The sequence below is a fragment of the Aethalodelphis obliquidens genome, unplaced genomic scaffold (assembly GCF_003676395.1).
Source record: "Aethalodelphis obliquidens isolate GAN/ISIS:26980383/991018 unplaced genomic scaffold, ASM367639v1 scaffold33, whole genome shotgun sequence".
NCBI classification, from domain to species: domain Eukaryota; kingdom Metazoa; phylum Chordata; class Mammalia; order Artiodactyla; family Delphinidae; genus Aethalodelphis; species Aethalodelphis obliquidens.
This window is the reverse complement of record NW_020837977.1, coordinates 20,010,356-20,031,024: the sequence shown is the minus strand read 5'-3', so window position 1 is coordinate 20,031,024 and position 20,669 is coordinate 20,010,356. Positions and strand designations below refer to the sequence as shown.

General features: G+C 40.1%; 1 protein-coding gene across 2 annotated transcripts in view; it reads left to right on the top strand.

Annotated features, from left to right (window-relative positions):
• The window catches only part of SNTG1 (syntrophin gamma 1), a 202,035-nt gene that overhangs the window by 12,582 nt on the left and 168,784 nt on the right, over window positions 1–20,669 (top strand). For both annotated transcript variants that reach the window (XM_027127875.1, XM_027127874.1), the window contains exon 3: window positions 16,431–16,487. In XM_027127875.1, the coding sequence (XP_026983676.1) occupies window positions 16,431–16,487 (57 nt within the window). The remainder of the gene's footprint in view (window positions 1–16,430; window positions 16,488–20,669) is intronic.

The following is a 20,669-nucleotide window of genomic DNA, read 5'->3' as shown; positions in this document are numbered from 1 at the left end:
CCTCAAGGAATTTGGTTGCAACTTAAATGACATCAGAGGTTGATCTACCCATAAATCCTTTACAAGGCTTTAGGTTTTCTTTTTAAATTTTAATTTCTGCTTTTCATAGTTGTTTCAGGAAATAATGCAGCAGTCTCCCAAAAAGCCCTCAGAGTCCTGTCAGCTTTGGGAGGGGCCCAAATTGGGGTCCCCCTTTGAGGGTGGATACGGTGTTTGTAAGGCCACTGACTTGGCAATGCTTATGGTCGAGTCTTCTCTTCAGAGGGAAAAGACAATTCAGACAGGTTAGTAGAGCAAGTACTGCATTCCAGCAAAGGAGGAGAGAGGGGTCACCAGGGTTAGGTCAGCCTCATCGTCTTTCTCTTTTTTTTTGAGGGGGAGGGTACCTCTTATGTCCTTAAAATTTTATTAGTGTTTTGCAATGAATTTTTTTAAATGAAGCGACACGTGTACCTCACTTTGCTGCACTTGGCTTTACTGCACTTCGCAGGTATTGTATTTTTTACACATTGAAGTTTTATGGCGACCCTGTGTCGAGCAAGTCTGTTAGGACCTTTTTTTGAACAGCATTTGCTCACTTTGTGTCTCTGTGTCACATTTTGGTAGTACCTGCAATATTTCAAATGTTTGGGCTATTACTGTATTTTACGGTAATCTGTGATCAGTGATTTTGGATGTGACTATTGTCATTGTTCTGTGGCACCATGAGTTGTGCCCATGCAAGACTGTGAGTTTAATTGGTAAATGTTGTGTCTTCTGACTGCTCCACTGGCAAACTGTTCCCCCATCTCTCTCCCTCTCCTCCGGACTTCCTGTTCCTAACACGCAACAATATTTGAATTAGGCCAAATAATAATCCTACAATGGTCTCTAAGTGTTTGGATTTTCAGGTTCCCATCTTTATTATTGATTTATTTGTTGTTTGGTTTATTTTATCTTTTTTAAGCTAAGCCTTCAGTTCTCTTGGAGCCAAACCAATACTTGAAAGGGATGTGCTGCTGGGCTGGAGATCGTGTGATGGTTTACTGTGTACTTCATCACACAGAAATTTCCTTGAGGTTGGCGGGTGACCTAGGGTCAGTCTAACCTGTTCTGACCCATTATTCTAACAGATGAGTCTTATCCTAACACAGGAGGGTTTGGTGGCAAGCGTCTCACAGCTCTTAAATTCTTGACTCGTACCCACCAATTTTTGTGGCCTTTTTTGGCTTCCAAGATCCCCATTAGCAATAGCCTTTCTCTACACAAAACAAGACAAACAAGCTCATGCACCTTAACACACCACCAGCAATTCACGGCAATGAACCATCAGAGCCCAGTAAGCGGGGACTGGGGAGGGGACCTGGAGAACGGGGTCCCAGACAACTGGGAAATGCAGGCTGAACCCAGGGCCGGGGACTGGGGTTCTGGATGGAGCCCCCTGCCTCTGCTCAAGCTGACCTGCTGAGCCCTGGATGGGAAAGCAGATCAGATACCGAGTTTGGAACCGAGAGCTCTCAGAAACGGTGATGAAGACAGTGGGCTCAAAGGCTTCTCCGGAGCCGCATCTGTGTTTCTCATCGTCCCCAAAGCCTTCAAAGGTCTCCTCTGGTCCTACCGCGGGCACCAAATCTGATAAATAATGAAAATCAACGGAGTAAATTTAAAGAGCTAATTGGCCTTATTCAAAATTTCATGAATTGGGCGGCACCCCATCTGGCAAACAGAAAGGCGCTCCACTGAGCTGCAGAAGGGGAAAGGTTTTTGAAGGTGGAATGGGGGAAGAAAAAGGAGCTTATTAACAAAGAATGCTTTGTCTCAGGGAAGTTCACCCTCCTGAGGGGAGTTTTAGGGGTCTGTGGGAGGGGATTACTCTCTAGCACTGAGCAGCGAATTCCAGGTTGAGTGGTTAAACCATGTGATAGTCCTGCGAGAGACTGAAACGGCACTTAGGTTGAGTTAAGTGTCTGGTGACGTGGGCTTAGCACAAGGAACTCCATTTGGCCTGTTGTCCCCTTTTCAATAGGTGATGTTAAATTGAATTTGACAGAACAATTTTATCATAAAACAGGAAGTTTTAAAGTTCATCATTGATTGCGCAATAACATTGAAGACATCGTCTTGACAGTGTTGTCATGTATGATTTCAGAAGCAAACTGCAGCAGGTGTCATACAGGCAGCCCCCTGGATTCCCTAGACATCAGTAGTGGCTCAGCAGGCAGATTTAATTTGTAGCTTATTAACAGACTCATCTCAGTGTCTTGTTGGGGTGACTAGTGCTGAACTTGAGCTTCTACCACACTTCTCACTAACATCCTGCGGAGTCACACTGGGTCCTTTAGGCGCCTGCTAACTAAAGAAGATGGACATTCTGCAGACTGTTAACTGTTCTCTTGTCACAGACCATTTAAAGTATCCTGAATCACGGTTCTGGCTGCCAAGGCTGATTAAACTGTGCCCACGGGGTTGCCCTTTCTTTCTTTTAGTTAATAAAAGAGTAGTGGTCAATTTCTTTCTTCCTTCCTTTCTTTCTTTCTCTTCCTTTCTTTCCTTGCCTTCCTTCCTTCCTTCTTTCTCCTTTTTTTTGGAAAATATATATTACATATATATATTACATATATATATACACATATGTTACATATATCAGAGTGATACAGAGCAATTGTCCATCAGGTAGAAGTGTGAAAACTTCAGTTACTATAAGAGGAAGAAATCACCTTCCCTTGTGCTCAGAAATTGAATGTTCAGTCCCTGTCAGTCTCCTGAGTGACCCACCCCCTAAGTCAGAGGAAGCTGTGTCTGTCCCCGGGATATTATCTCTTTCAGTGCTGCCCTGAAGGAACATCAAATTTAGCCAAGGCTGGTTTTAAATGTTGGCAAAATATTTTTAAAAGGCCAATGAGACTAAAATCAATATGAGATGGCCGCATATCTCATCACAGACACACCAGTTTCAAAGGTGTTGCCAGTAAACAATAAGAAAGTCTTGGAGATTGAAGTCTAAATATGGCAGAACGACCAGATATATAGCGTCACTATAATCAGAGTTCTAATGAGCGTCGTTAGGATTTAGAATCAACAAAGTTAAGCAACTTCCTTTAGTTTTCCTTGTGGGAGAAAACATGCAGTTAGTAATCCCACGTGTGAAACCATAATTTCCTGAAGGCAGCGTTAGGAGAAGCTAATATCTGCCTTTTGCAATAAGAGTCAGTGTTCACTCCACATGTGATGGGATGGGATGGGATGCAGAGAAGTCGGGGGTGAGGTTCCTTATCTGTGGAAAATTTGATCAGGAGAGAGATTGCAGCTACAGTAGTCTGTGTGCTCACTGGGGTGGATTCTCACCAGGTCATCTAAGATGGTTGGTATGTGTATCCTCAGATTTTTTTTCTCTTTTTTCCCATCGAAGAGCCATTTAACACAGAAATCAGAATCTGTGAACACACGCATGCATGCACGCACACATACACACGCACAATATACACATTATGTATTTTTTTCAAATTTAAAAAAGAAATCTAAATGCCAACAAGTACCTATTAGAACATGCAATAAAATTTGATCTATTCTAAGTAAATATACGTGATTTTTCCCCAATCAGTTTTAGAGGTAAAAGGGGTCATTAGTAAAGTAAAATCAGAACAGAAGGTATCAGCTTAATCCTGATCTTTTTACATTTGATTTTATATTTATGAATGAAGCAGTGAAGGGTATTGTATGTGTCTGCTTCTCCTTTTAACCTGTTCTGTTTTGGAGGCAGCCATTCCAAAAATGCTGCTAATAAGAGTAGGAAAGGAGAGGGTATGGATACTTCTAAAAATTAAAAAAAAAAGTTATAGGTAGGTCACTGTGGTCTAGCTCACTGTGATTTTATAAAAGAAGGATGAACGAAGGATGATCTTGAACCAGGGTGCTTTCTCTGTTGTTGTCAGAGAAGTTGCTAACTTCACAAGACAGTGCTGGAACCCTTCTCTCCTGGTCCTCGTGTGCTGTTTGTTTTTTGCAACAGTCAGCAGTCACCACTGGGGCCACTGATGTTCCTAAATTTCCCAGGGCTTAAGCTGCAGTAGATGAGGAGGTCCTGGAAGGAAGACTAGTTCCAGTAAAGATGTTGTCTCCAGACCCCTGGTGTTGGCCACGCGGGGATGGTCCCTCAGTGGCAGCAGTTGTGATAGGTCGCCGGCAACAGCAGTGGTGCCCCGGCAACAACGAGGTCATGATGCTGGCAGCTCCTGGGATGGTGACACACAGACCAGATGCAGTAGACAGTCTGGTGTTATTAGTTGAAGAATCTCCCAGATGAAAAAGAAAATGAGTGATGATATTTACCCCAAGAACAATAATGGTAAAGAAATGGGAGAAGTACACTTTATAAACTGAGCTAATTTTTCTCACGAGATCGTCGTTAGGTCTACAATGTATATAAAGGATATTAAGGACATTATGCTTAACATGCTGTGTAAAATGCAGATTTTTAAAGGTGTTTATCTATCCTGCACCGTAAGTGTTATTTTACCTTCAAAACAACTTTAACAAAAGATTTGCTTCTTACGTATAAAGCAAATTTATTGACAAGTCTTAAATCTTTCATTTTTAGAACAAAAATATCATTTCTTTATTATATTACTTTTGAAGTTTATTGCCACTGAGTCTTTGTAAGAAACATCCAATTGTGTGCCTGAATATATTATAATGATTACATGCACAATTACTGAAATAAAAGTACGTAAGAATAATAACAAACACTTTTTTTGAAATAGTGAATGAAATGCTTGAATGGACAGAATAACAAGTCATCACCATAATACATACTGATTAGTCTTCTAATTTATAAATCCTACTACGGTTGTCATACACTGGACATACACATAACAGGTTTTGCCGCCTTAGCAACCATGGCTTCTCAATCCAGATTGCTAATTTATTTGGTTTGAAATGTAGTTTATCTGCCAACTTGAATCAGCCTACAGTCACCGATCTGGGTGTGTCCCTTATTAATAGTATATTTTAAAATCCCTATTATTTTATGTTTAGCATTTTCAAATAACTCATGCAATAAAATCATTTTTCCTTTATTAATCTCAACACTTACAACTTATATGCACAGAGGTGGTCTTCTGGATTGTTGCTCACTATTTGGTAATCTCTCTACTACCGAGTTATCCAAGAAAGGAATGCGTTCTCGTAGGAAAGGTGATGTGCGTTGTCACAGGTGCACCAGGTGAGGATTAAGGACTGACGTACATGAGAGCAGCCCCGCCTGCCAAGTGAGTGTGCTTCCACATCAACAGACAGAGCACGGGTGTTGGCATTAGACCAGCTCTAGGCCAGATTGCTCCACTTACATATTCATAGAAATGAATTTTTATAACATATAATTTGAACTCACTGAGCAAGAAGGATATGGTCACCCATGTGCCCGTCACCAGTTTAAGAAGGAAAATGTTACCCTTCACTCTGAAGCCTCCCCTGCCCTCACTGATGCCCTTTCTTCTTTCCATAAAAAAAAAAAAAAAACTGTTTTGCATTTTGTGTTTCTAATCTTCTTAATTTTAAGTTTGTTTACTACATATAAATAATATAAATCTTTCCCTAAGCTCGCTCTATCTATCATGTATCTATCTATCTCACATTGTGTGTGTGTTTGTGTATATGTATATGTATAGAATATTGTCTATCTCTCTATCTATCTACCTGCCTATGTTCAATATATGTATGTAGATAATTGGTAGATAGATATTTAAAATGTTTTGTTTGGTGGTTTTTCTTTATCTTGTAAGAAGATTGACATTTTGCTTTATTTTATTATACATTTTTCCCCCAGCTGTCAGGTTGAGGTAGCGTTTTGGGAAGTCTACCATCTATCACTTACGCTTCCTCTGTAGGGAGCCTGACCCTTCTCTCAAGAGCACTGGCTATTTAGGAATCCCCACCTGTGGTGACCTGCAGTTTCCCTGTGAAGCAACTATGAAGATTTATTTTTATTTACTTTGCACGGGAGTCAGGAATTCTTGAACATGAGGATCTATGCATTTCTTCAATTCAGATCAATCATAATCAATTAAAAAGCTTCTGCTTATCTCCCTCTCTCTGTTCTTGCCTGTGGTCCTGACCTGTAGGTGGGCGTTACGTCAGCCCCTGAGTCCTCACTCTCTTCTGTTGCTCCACACTTTGCGCCAGATGGTCTGGCCTTGGAGGCCAGACGGCAACTCCCTCTGCTTTCCTTTCAGTTCAGGAACTCTCTCCCTGGTTAGATTTAGTCTGTTGCTTAAACTATGTATTGAAATTCTGATTCTGGAAACTTTTTTTCTTCTAGAAGTTCTAGTCTGTCCCATTTTATATTTGATGCATAATATTTGATGTCACTATCGTACGTTTGATATCTCCTCCTGTTCTATTCATCATTCTAAAAATCCTACCTACGTGGTGCGTCTGGAATTCTAGGATCTGCAGTCTCTACAGAACCTAACCCGCCACTTGTTCCTCGTTTGCCTGTTTGCTGTTCTGCCGACTCACTCGTTGTGCTCTGCGAGTTTTCACCCTGAGCTCGTGTCCTTTGGTGCTCTGTGGGAATTTCTTGGGTTTGGCGCTAAGTGTGTTACAAAGGCAGAATTTTCATTTTCATTTGCTTTTTCAAGATGCCTGAGGCTACTGGCCACCCAGGTATTCTTTAAACTAAATTCTCCACTGGGGATTCGAGACCACACAGGTAGACTGAATATCATCTCAAACCCACATGTAGACCAATTCACGTTGACAAGTTCTCAGGAGAATTAGCTTTTAAATCTTTCATCCGGAGCCAGATTCAAAATGGGCAAATAGTGGAAGAAGTGTTCCTTCTTACACACACCACGAGCCGCTTTTCTCCCTCCCTGGTCCTTCCAGTCCTGGGCCCGTGGTGGATGCGATCAGGGTCACAGTTTGGGTGGAACCTTCTTACCTATCAGGAGACAATTGGTCTTCCTTTCTGACAACCATGAAATTTTTTTCTTCTTATTGCCCTGGTTACACTTTGACATTATTTTTTGTTTGTGTGCCTTATTTTATTCATCATTTTGTTGTGTGTTATCCTAGAGAAAGAATTTAGTATACTGACTCAAGAGAGTGTCAGAACCAAGGTTACTTGTGTGTGTGTGTGTGTGTGTGTGTGTGTGTGTGTGTGTGTGTGTGTGTGTGTGTTACGGTGGAAAATCTATTGGCTCTAAAATCAGACAGACCTGGCTTGCCATCTCAGCCTGGCCATTTGCTAGCTTTGTGACCCTGTGTGAGTTAACTTCCTTCTCTGAATCTCGGTTCCTGTGAGTGAGAAGGAGAGAACACCTAATTTACAGAATTGGCTGTGACAGCATTGAATGTGACCACATTACCGTAGAAGATTGTAGAAGTGAAAAATAAAGCCTGGGTCCCTTCTTCCCACTTTCTGCTTTCTAACCATTTCTAACTTGTATTCCTCTCGGTTCTATAACCTAACGTGGGGTCATGGTTGTTTCCTAAAATAACTGATGGACCGCTGATCTGAATATTTGTCCCTTTCTCTAATTTACTTTGCCTCTAATGTTTATCCTGGATGAGCAATTTAAACTGGATAAGTAATCTTTCTGTATAATATTAGGAAACAAAACTTCTCACCTCAAAAGAATCATTCTGGGAGTCAGTCCTTTTTAGATGCAAAGGAGTTTCATTATTATTGCTTCAAACAAAAGTGCTTTTTTTTTGCGATACGCGGGCCTCTCACTGTTGCGGCCTCTCCCGTCGCGGAGCACAGGCTCCAGACGCGCAGGCTCAGCGGCCATGGCTCACAGGCCCAGCCGCTTCGCGGCATGTGGGATCTTCCCGGACCGGGGCATGAACCTGTGTCCCCTACATCGGCAGGCGGACTCTCAACCACTGTGCCAACCAGCGAAGCCCCTCCAAAGTGCTTTTAATATGGTATTAGTGAAAAGGAGCCTAAGGATATTCTAAAGTTTATAGGTTTATGAAGGTTATATTGCTTCATATAAATTATTTTAATTAAATTTGTAATTCTTCAATGAAATTAAACGTAGATTGATAGACTAAAATTTGCATTGTTCTGGAAATGAAGACTCATACAAACTAGGTGAAATGAAATAGACAATAATGTGAAAATAAGGCCTATATTATTTACGTAAATACTATCCTACATGTTTAACATAATAGATTAAATAGTGAAAGTTTTGGTCAAAACTGTCATTTTTGTCATTGGTATATTTATTATTTTTCTCCCTTGGAACTGACTTCATCAGTTGTTTTGTACCACAGATAGAGAAATCTGCTGTTTAAAAATACGTTGTTTCTTCCACCCTGCCCTGGAGAAGTACCGGAGGAGGCCTCGTGGAAAGTCAGGATTTACTGTAGCACGTTGATGATGAGACCGCGGTGGACGCCTCTCAGGGAGCAGTGACCAGGCAGCCCTGCACTTCCCACCCTTGTCAGCGGAGGCCTGGAGCAGCTGGAACTTTCCCACCTATGACCAGGAGTAACAAGGAAATTCTCACCTCGAATAAGAAAAGACAATCAACAGATGCCAACCTTGCAATGTCACAGATGTTACAATTATCTAACAAGGATTGGGAAGTAGCTGTCATAAAATGGTTTCAGGTCTGTTACAAACAGGATTGAAACAAATGAGAAAAGAGAAAGTCTCAGCAAAAAGCAACTGGAAATTGTAGAACTGAAAATTCAACTGAAATAAAAACTCAGTGGATGGGCTCAAGAGCAGCATGGAGAGGACCGAGGAAAGAACCAATTAACTTGAAGACAGAACAATAAAAATTACCCTTTCTGAACTAAAGAGAAAAACTGGTCTGAAAAAAATAAGGGACCCATGAGACTATAATGAAAGATCCAGCGTTTATGTCATCAGAGTCCCAGGAAAAGAGACGGAGGTCAGAGCTCTAACAGTGCTTGAAGAAATAATGCCTGAAAACTCCCCAAAGTTTGCAACTGACGTAGACCTAAAGAAGGGGGGCAGATCTCAAAAGGATAAACCCAAGAAACCTGTGTTAAGACACATCATAGTCAAATCCTGAAAACTAATGACAAAGAAAAAACTTAAAAGCCGCAAGACACGATAATACTTTAGGAATAGGGGAAAAACCATTCAAATGATAGTAGAGTTTTCCCCAGAAACAATGGAAACTGGAAGGAAGTGGCATGGTATTTTTCAACTGCCGAAGAGAAAGAACTATCAACCCAGATTTCTGTATATGCCAAAAATATCTTTCAAGAATCAGTCGGAAACTTATGACTCATTAATAAAATGGGCAATAAAAAATGAGCAAAGGATTTGAATAGATGTTTTTATTACAAAGAAGATGTATAATTGGCCAATAAGGAAATGAAGAAATGCTCAACGTCATTAGCCATCAAGGAAATGTACATCAAGACCACAGTGAGGTACACTTCATAGCCACTAGGATGTTTATAATCAAAAAGACAGATAAGAACAAGTGGTCCTGAAGATGCGGAGAAGCTGGGGTCCTCGGACAGTGCTGGTGAGAACGTAGGATGTCCAGCTTCACTGGAACAGCCTGGCAGTCCCAGTTTTCACTCTTTGGTATATACTCGGGAAAAACGATCACGCATGTCCACGCAAAAACTTGTCCACAGATGTTCATAGCAGCATGATTCTTAGTAGCCAAATCCTATAAACACCCTAAATGTGGAGGGAGGGATAAAGTGTGGTATACCCATACAGTGGAATGTTATCTGACAGTTTAAGAAACGAAGTATTGATACATGCTACAACATGGATGAACCTTGAAAACCTCGTAGTTAGAAGACAGACACAAAGGACTACATACTGTATGATTTCATTCATGTGAAATGTCCGTAATAGGCAAACCCACAGAGATAGAACATAGATTAAATGCCTAAGGTTAGAATGGGGGGGATCGGGAGTGAGGGGTTCTAGGTACATTCTGGAATATTGAATACAAGTGTTCTAAAATTGTTGTGATGATGGCTGCATAACTGTGAAACTACTAAAAGCATCTAAATTGTACACTTTAAGTAGCTGGTGTTAAGGTACATGAATTAGAGCCCCGAAGAGCCATTTTTAAAAAGACAGACAATAACCTTTGTAGATTCACTTATCTATGAGTATTTCTATATGTAACCACCTCTGTCTATATTAAGCTAAACATGGGTTCATACTGATACCTCCCTGCTGTCTTCCTTGCCCATGGACTGTTCTAGCTGTCCCCCTGCTTGTGTCTGTAAATTCCCCCCCCCCCACAGTGAGAAGCTGGTCCCCCCCCGCCAGGTGCTTGTTTAATTTCAGTATGCATGCATAGCAGTGTCAGGATCGTCACTACCCCCTCGCGTGGGACAGCTTCATCAAGGAGGGTCTCAGCCCGTAGCCTGTGTCTCTCAGACGCCACTCGTTTCCAAAGTCGCTCAGGCAGCGCGTTTGCCCACCCCTCTCGGTAAGGGGCTGACGCACACCTGTAATGCAGTTAGATTACTTGTCACACTTCGCCTTGGGCCCCCTAGCTTCCTAACGCGCATATGTGAAGGTGACTGCTTTTTCTCCGAAGTTCTATGGGGTTTGACAAATGCACAATGTCTCGTGTCCATTATTACTGTATCATAAAGAATGGTCTCCTCGCCCTATAAATCCCTGTGCTTCATCCATTCAACCGCTTCCCTCTGCCCGAACTCCTGGCAGCCACCAGTCATTTCACTGTCCTTTAGTTTTGCCTTTTCAGAACGTCTTACAGATGGGATCAGAGTATATATCCTTTTCAGACTGGCTTCTTTTGCTTAGTGATATCCATTTGAGTTTTCTCCATGTCTTTTTGGAGCTGGATAGATCATTTCTATTTATTTGTTCGTTTGTGTATTTATTGTTCATTCTATGAATAAACAGCATCTTGGTCACTTCAGTTTTTGGCAGTTATGAATAAAGCCGCTGTAAACATTTGCGTGCAGCTTTTGCGTAAACATAAATTTTTAAATTAGTTGAGTAAATACCTAGGAGTGCAATTCCTGCACTGTGTTAGCTTTGTAAGAGACCCCCAAACTCTCTTTTTGAATTCCCACCAGTAAGGAATGAGAATTCTTAGTGATGAGAATCCTCCCCAGCATTTGATATTGTCAACGTTTTGGGTTTTAGCCATTTTAAAAGGTGTGTAATATTATCTCATTTTTTAACCTGCAATCCACTAATAAATTTTGTAGAGTACCTTTTCAAGAGCTTTCTTGCTATCTGTATATTCTTTGATGAGGTGTTTGCTCAAATATTTTGGCATTTTTAAAATTAAGTTGGTTGTTTTCTTGCTGAGTGTTGGGTTCTTCGCATATTTTGGAAACAAGTCCCTATCAGATAGATATTTTGCAAATATTTTCTTCCAATCTGTGACTTTTTTTTCATCCTCCTAACAGTATCTTCTGCAAAGCAGAAGTTTTCAATTTTAATATTTCCTAACATCAAATTTTTTCTTTTATGGACCATGCTTTTGGTGTTCCTTTTAAAAGCTCATTGCCAAACCCAGAGTCATACAGGCTTTCTCCTAGAATCTTTATATAAGACTGTGATTATGTTTAGGTCTGTGATTCAGTCTGTGTTAACTTTTGTGAAAGGATAACATTCATATTTGGATTCCTTTCTTTTTTTTTTTTTTTGGGTTATTGAAAGACTATCCTTTTCTCCATTGAATTGCCTTTGTTCCTTTGTCAAGATCAGATTGACTCTGTCTTTTTTCTTGGTTCTAGTTTTGGGCTTGCTGTTCTGTTCCAGTGATCCATATGTTTAGTCTTCAAAAAAATTGCGCTGTCTTGATTCCTGTAGCTTTATAGCAAGTCCTGAATCAGGGACCCCACGTCCTCGGGTTTGGTCCTTCTGCTTCAGCTTCGTGTTGGCTGTTATGGGTTCTCTCCATAGAAGTCTGAGACGCAGCCTCTTGATACCCACAAAGAGCTTGCTGGGATTTTTATTGGGATTGTACTGATTCCATAGATCAAGTTAGGAGGAATCGATATCTTGAAAATATTGAGTCTTCTAATCCATGAATATAAAATCTCTCTCCTTGTTTATCTTGATCATCTTTGATTTCTTTCCTCAGCACTTTATAGTTTTCCACATAGAAAACGTTACTTGTTAGATTTATACCAAAGTATTCCCTTTTTAATGGGCTATTGTAAATGGTACTGTGATTTTAATTTCAAGTTCCAATTCTCATGGCTGATATACAGGGAAGCAGTTGACTTTTGTATATTAGCTGTGTCTCCTACGACCTTGCTGTAATTGCGTATTAGTGCCATGGGATTTTTGTTGGTTCTTTGGATTTTTCTACATAGACAAAGAACAAAGGCAGTTTCCGTTCTCCCTCTCTAGCCCGCAGGGCTTTCATCCCCTATCGCTGCTCTGCTGCGCTGTAACTGTAACTTCAAGCACAAGCTGAAGGTCGGTGGTGCTAGGTGGGGGTTGTGCTTGCCTCATTCCCAGTCTCAGAGGAAGAGCGTTGTTTCTGACGACGCCTTCCCTTTCTGCTCCCTAGTTTTCAGTATCTTTGCTTCTTTCATCTATTTCTCCATCTTGTATTGGGCCTGTGTGATGGAAAAGGTGGTGGGCATCAGAGACACTTTCATGTCGATCATGATTTGGATCTTGGCCAAGGGACTGTAATTCATTTGCATTTTAGTTTTTTCACTCTTAATTGGGAAAATATTGCCTACGCAGGTGGGATGTTGTGATGATTACATGTTTGAAATGAAGATGTTTGGGAAAAAAACCTCTTTATTCATTTAGCAGATGATTATGTAACTTTGATTTAGGCCTGATGCTAAATTCTAAGGACAACTGTGAACAAGACATAGGTTCAGAACTCAGAAAACTAGAGGGAAGAAACAGTCAAGGTCACGGTGTATTTTAATAAACAATCACGAGTGCTGTGAAACCCGTAAGGGCACATAGTATTTATTTATTTATTTATTTATTTATTTTTAATAGATCTTTATTGGAGTATAATTGCTTCACAATACTGTGTTAGTTTCTATTGCACAACAAAGTTAATCACCTGTACATATACATATATCCCCATATCCCCTCCCTCCTGCGTCTCCCTCCCACCCTCCCTATCCCACCCCTCTAGGTGGTCACAAGGCACATAGCTGGTCTCCCTGTGCTATGTGGATGCTTCCCACCAGCCGATTATTTTACCTTCGGTAGTGCATATATGTCGGTGCTACTCTCACTTCAACCCAGCTTCCCCCTCTTACCCTGTGTCCTCAAGTCCATTCTCTATAACTACATCTTTATTCCTGCCCTGCAACTAGGTTCATCAGTAGGTTTTTTTTTTTAGACTCCATATATATGTGTTAGCACACGGTATTTGTTTTTCTCTTTCTGACTTACTTCACTCTGTATGACAGACTCTAGGTCCATCCACCTCACTACAAATAACTCAATTTCGTTTCATTTTATGGCTGAGTAATATTCCACTGTATATATAAGGGCACATAGCATTTAGATTTTTGGTAATTAGAAGCTACCGTTTTATTCTTATCCCTTTTTGAGGTTTAGTTACTCTTCCTGAATTGTCGAAAAGAGCTCATGACTTTTCCTCTCTCCTTTCCTATGCATCTTCTTTGTTCCCAGCGCACAGAGTCAGTACAGTTCTTCATTGCCATCTCTCTAGTTTCTGCCTTATTCTCACCACTCCCTCCCCTTTTTCACTGTGTGTCTCAAAAACGTCCATTCCTGGGATGTATAAGAGCAATGTGTTCTGTTTGGTAACATGTGTATGTTGGTTCCCATGTAGTTCAGACAGTAAACACAGAGAGTATGTCAAATATAATACTCCAGAGGGCAGGGGTGATAATAATTATGTTTTTATATAACGCAAGTTAAGCGCTTCAACATGTTGTCCATAACATGAATGAATTTAGGTGTGTGGCACAACTTCATACGGGCTGATACCACTCTTGGGCTCCATCCTTTCATTTTGTAAGGAATAGGAAGAATAAATGAAGGCTTGTCGTATATATGAGTGTGTGGGAGCACGTCTCAATTGTGTTTTAAGAAATAAAATAGGGCTTCCCTGGTGGCGCAGTGGTTGGGAGTCCGCCTGCCGATGCAGGGGACACGGGTTCGTGCCCCGGTCCGGGAAGATCCCACATGCCGCGGAGCGGCTGGGCCCGTGAGCCATGGCCGCTGAGCCTGCGCGTCCGGAGCCTGTGCTCCGCAACGGGAGAGGCCACAACAGTGAGAGGCCCGCGTACCGCAAAAAAAAAAAAAAAAGAAAAAAAAGAAATAAAATAACCAATTATACTTGGTTTCCCAAAGGATGGGGCCTTGTTGCTAGGCAACGTCTTTATGAAACTCACACTGTGTTAACTAAATACAGCTCCCGAGCAGCTTCCAGATACCCTCTGATTTATGAGGTGAGCAGCTGAAACAATTCATTAACATGCCTTTCTTTCCTCTGATTTTTGGGGCAGGTGGGGAGGGGCTGGAGGGCACAGCTGACACGACATACAGATGAGCAGGAGGGTGTCAGCAGGTACCGTCTGAACGGGGGTGTGCCTTTCCATGCCTCCTGCTACCTGCAGGCACCAATTTAAAATTTTGGCTTTAAAACGCGAAGTAATTGGTCCTGCCCGTGTCTCCCCACTTCCTTACGAGTCAGCTAATGAAGCAGTAGCGTCTAGAGGTGCTGTCTGCGTTTGCAAGAGCGTGCGTTTGCAAGAGCGTGCGTGTGTACCCGTGTGTTTAAGAAACATTAAAATAAGTGCTGCTTCTGAGCTTTTCCACAGGTTCTGCTGACTCTTTAGTCAAACTCTTCTCTGCATCAGCAATTTTGTATCCAATTTGGAACATGTGCTGAATATTCTCCACCAAAGATTAGAAGGCAGTCTTGTACAGAATGAATAAAGGCACTGCATAGACCTTTAATAACCTGCATGCTTGCCGTTCCTTCAGAAAAAAGCAGGGCTTCAGCGCGCACTCTGCTGCTCAGGAGAGTTTGCTCACCAAATTGCCCTTGCGGCTAATGATTGCTATGGAAGATGTTCTAGAAACTTGAGGTGATACCATTTGCTATTAAAGATGCATTTGCTTTGACAGATTGAAATCTTTATTTTGAGACAGTTGATGTGGGCTTTCTGAGCTAACTGTACCCTTGGTTTTGATACTATTTTAAGGAATCAAGTATTTATTCCTTACAGAAAAGAATTAAGAAAATAGCTGTGCCGTCTAAGAACTTTAGTTTAGTTTGATAGGCAGTGGGAAAGCAGCTCGCCTGTCTGTTTGGTAAGACTGAAGACGACCGTGTAATCAACTTATCCCGCTGAGTCTCCCAGTCTTTGAGCTCCTCTGTGATATAGCCGTTGGAATAGGATGTGGATAAATATTAATTAGATATCTAAATGTGTGGAGTAACTTTTCTTTCTTCAGAAAGAATTCTATATAAAGATATACAAGAAATAATTTTATTAAATGTAGTTTTCCGTTGTACTTAAAATTTGTTTAGAATGTATTTTTTAAACTACCACGGATGGAATACCTCAGGGGACTATTAAGTAGGGGAGTAGATAATGTACCCAAATAAACTGAGCCTTTGTGGAGACACAAGGACCAGAAAACAAATATCTATTCCAGGTACCAGGGAGGAAGGGTGGAGTCTAAACCTTTCTAGGTAGGGGAAGGTTCAAGAAGATGGGAAGGTTATAAATAAATGGAGAAGGTTCTAAATAAAAGCTCTCAGCCCTTCAGCATGCCAGGAGATATGCATTATGTAGAGATGATCACCACAAAAAAGTAATATTGATTTTTTTTATTGGAAACTAAAGGATTTGTCCAAATGTGGCTCTTTGCAATTTTTAAATTTCATATGCCAGTGGTTGAATGATTGGTTCCATTGTGGAAGGCAAAAGAGAACTGCTTTTGAAAACTGATAATTTTATTATAAGTATCAGTTAACTGTAAAATGCATTCTTCTTTCAAACAAGCAATCATTGTGAACCTGGTTTATTTAGAGTTCCAACCCCAGACGTACACATGGACCATTTATGTGCTGAAACGTGGCAGTCTTCCAGCCCAGCACTCAAGTCTCCACAAACCACATGACTGGTAGTAATGGAGATATGACCTTGGTTGGCAAAGATAATATTTACCATGTGATGCTGAATTATTTTTCAACAACAAGAATACATAATGTGAGAATGAGAAGAGGTTTTAGAGTTCAGATTCCAAACTATGTCCAAAAAATCATTGAAAGAAGTTAACTTGAGAATTTAGCAGTTTAATAAACTGCAGTCCCTTTTATCTTGACAAATAGCCTTCGATTTAAAAATTCCAAAATACTCCATTTATTGCAAAGTTTGGGGCCTTTATGCTGTCACAAAATGTCCACAAAACCGAGAGGAGGAAAATGGTGTGTAGGTACAGTAGCAGGCAACACTAACCACTTTTAAAATCTGTCTTTCAGGAAAGAACGGTGACCATTAGAAGACAAACTGTAGGAGGATTTGGATTAAGCATAAAGGTAGCCCGTCTCTCCTGTCTATCCTTACAAAGTCTGTGCCGTAACGCCCGCGTTTCTGTGAACTTTAACTTTCTGCAGATTGATAAGTAGACGAGAATGGCTATAGCAAACTCCTCAATATTTGGACTGAGAGGAAATTAAGCAGGCTCTCAAAATCTTGGCCACCTTTTGATTAAGAGATTTGAGAGAAGTGTTTGGGAAATTTACCTTACCTGGAATTGAATATAACCCATTACTTTTCTTTATCTGGTTTCATCTAAAATATCAAATATGGCCTTGCGGTGTGCATATCTTTTAACCAGCCAGAGCGGGAAATACTGGTCTGTCAGTGAAAGGAGCCGAACAGGTTTTAGGTTCATATAAGGTCTGATAGTAAGTTAAGTATTAGTTCTGTTCCAGTCATCTTTCTCTTTTGTGCAGTTTTCTTTTTTTATTTAAGAAATCAGTAAACTCTCATGTTCCAATGCCAAGTATATAGGATACATTTAAAGCTTTAGCACCTCAATTCTTCTAAAAACGGACCATATCTGTTCTTTTCTAGTTACTGTTACATTTCAAAGGGCTTTTCTTTCTGTATATCACTGACTATTAAAGATGTACCACACCTGCAATGTATCATCAATGAAACAAAATATAAATTTTAAAGAAGGACAGAAAGTTATATAAATATTGAAAAAATTCACTCAATGATTTTAAATGCCCTTTAGAAACCTGTATCTCTGCAGAGATCAATGAACTTTAACTTTATCTTGGTTGTTGGGTTAGGCATTTTGCCTGTGCAGGGGGAAAGTCATACATCTCAGGTGTACATTTCATGAAATTTTAACACAGCTTGAGGTACATACACTTGGAAAGTGGAACTCTAAATTTGGTGACTGTCATCTCTAGTTGACATTACGAAAATGATTCAGAAAACTGACCAGTGTTGACTGGCAGGGTCTTCGTCAAGTGATGAGAGTATTTACTATATAAAATGTTAGTTTTAAGGTTTATTTTTTCTTTCACTCTGTCATCAACTAAGGCCAAGGAGAGATGTAGGACAAATTACAGGATGTGGAAATGATGTTGTGGGAATAAACCAAGAAACAAGTTTTCTTGTTTTTTTCCATATTTATTGAGATCGCCATGAAGGATTTAAAGGTACCACTGAAGACGGTAAGTGTCCATGAAGAGAGAACAGGAGCTGAGTGTGAATAAAATCCATTCACGAGAGCTGCTTTCATTTGACATAAGCACTGACTGTCTTTCTGGGAGTGGAGCCGTATGAATTTCGTGCAGGATGGAAATGTTCTTTTCTTTCTGTTCTATTGCCATTTAGAGTGAAACTCAATAATACGATGTTACTTATTTTTACTGAAATGCCACATTTTAACCTAGACAGTTTTTAAACGTTAAGAATTTTGCCAAATAAATCATTTTTGTTTAATATTTACATTATTTCAACCCAAACAAAACTCTTATACATGTAATAAATAGAGTTATTTTTTAAATCAAATAAGTATATATTTTCCATTCAAAATACTGGCCACAGAAGTAATATTTGAATTGTGATGGGGGCCATATGTTAAGAGGTTTGACAAAAAAGAAATTATTTTATAATTCTTATGACACACAAACCAACCAGAAATAAAAACATCAGTATTTTTATTTAGAATATTATCCATTCAGCCTGAAGACTTTCCTTTTAGGGTTTTCCATTTTAGGTTTCTCACTACTTACCTCTGACCTTTGCTTTTCTATTTTTAAACTATCTTTCATTCCGTTAACATATTTCAACATGTGATTATTTGTTTATCATTCATTTATTTATTTTAAATAGCAATATTTTATACCAATCCTTTTTCCCTTTACCCTGTCATATGTAAATTGGATGAACTGTGTTTATCCATTTGCACTATTTTCTTTAGATCTGAGAATTACAATATACATAAGCAACAGTTTAAGAAAGTATTCTAGCCTAAATGCAAAATTCATATTTTGATGCTGACCATTTATTTATCGATTTAGCGAATCTAGTGACTGGCCCTGGGGTGCAATGAGGTGGGATCTAAAGGCATGGCATGCACACATGTCCACCTGGTCCCGCCTGTGTCTCTGAGTCACAGTGCATCCCCAGCCCCGTCCATGACCAGCGCTGTCCAGGACCCACCCCATCCATGACCTCAGAAAAGAGCAGAGAGGAACTCCGGCCCTCCCTGCTGACCTGACACTCGGCCGTGAGTGGCTTCTGGGGTTGGTGCAGCGTGCTCACTCCTTTCTCAGTCTTCCAGGAATCCTTCCCTTTTACACCATGTTTAGTCTCGTGCTGCTTTTTAGAGCCATTCCCGTATCTGCTGTAACTTTGGATCTTTTCTGACAATTGTTTGGGATGCTCCATTACTCAGTCTTCCTTGATTCAAACATCCCTCAGAAATCACAAACCTGGGTGTCCTTCCCCTCGTATTAGTTTTTGTTTTTGTTTGCATCTCATTAAAACGGCAAGCTCTTCTAATTACATTTTTAGATTTCAAAAAAAAACATTCTCCAAAAGCTGGACAAAAGAATCACTAAACTTTCCACTTATGATCAACTATTTTTCTGTGTCCTCAGACTGAAGCTGCTCCTAGAAGCGCTCAGGCTCCTGCATCCACCTGGTTTATATCCTCCTGCATCCACCTGCAGGAATGCCCTCTTCACCTTGATCTGCGCGTGGCCTCTGGCTCTGCTCTACGTGCATCAGTATTCCTGTTGCATTTTCTGGTCCGCTTGTCTGAGCCATCCAGATACTTACCATTTCTAAATATAAATTAATGGTCTCCACACTACACCCCAAGTAATCACCAAAGTTTCTCATCAAGGGGTCTAATAGTCTTGCATTTTTGCCCCATTCTTCTTGTAAGAATTACCATATAATCACCTTAAAGTAAGCTGCCATCTTGACTCCGTGAGACTTTAATTTTTCTTCTGTGTCTCTTAAGATGCAATACCATCCATTCGCATATTATTAAATCATACCTCCGGTCCTTGTCATTAAAAGAATTACCTTTTAGAGAAAGAGTGTTTTGAATATTATTACTAGAAAAATGTTTTGTGGAGTATTTTTCAAAAGACTCAGCTTTTCTTCCCTAAACAATAAGTTATCCACGTCCATCAGGGAAATGTTTGTGATCAAAGGTGATTTCCATCTGGAATCTTTAACTTTGCAGCAATCAAAGTGAAAGTATAAGTACTATTTCCATTAAAATCTTATCATTTATAAACAATAGTTGCTAATATTTATTAACTGCTCTTGAAGTGCCAGATTCTGAGCTAAATACTTTCTGTTGTTCCCTCTGGTCTTCAGTGTCCAGAAAGTGGATAACTGTTGCTGGGCCTCTACAGACAGTGGTTAAGTATTAAGAGGTTAAGTAATTTACCTGTTTGTTGTAAGCGGCAGAGCTGGGCCGCAACCCCCATCAAAGCTGATGACAGAGTCCTTATTCCCAATAAATACACTCTATAGCTGTAAAGCCTGCACTAAGTTATCTCTACGCTCTCTATTTGGAAACACAAATAATGTTTCCTCTCTAAGTTATTCACATTCTGGTTTATTTAAAACTGAAATAAATGGATTGAAATGTCCAGCATCAAGCAAACAATTTCTTAATATCAGGGGTTGGGTATTAATTATATCATATTTACCAAACAAACATATACATCTTCATAGCAGTTGTCATAAATGTCTGTATTTTCATTTATTAGTGATTTCAGGGCAAAAGTCTTTAAATATCAAGTGTTGCTACAAGCACAGGCACATTTGCATTCATTTCCTCATTCTGCCCTGTTCTCATTATTTGAGTCTGATTCTTCTGTTTCCCCCAAAGGTATGTACAGGGTACATACCTTTGCACCACAGAAATAGGAGGGTAAGAAGCAGGTAATAAAGCTTAGCTAGAAGAGTGTGCATTAGTTCCAAGAATCAGGTAAAACCACTGATGAATTATCATTTGAAGGATGATTTTTTAACTTAAATAGCTTATTGAGATGTAATTCACATACCATACAATCTACCCATTTAGAGTGTACAACTCAATGATTTTTATTATATTCACAGATGTGTGCACCCATCACTACAGTCAGTTTTAGAACATTTTCATCCACTGAGGAGAAAACCCATACCGTCAGCATCCGCCTTCTATACCCCATCCCCGGCTCAGGTCTGAG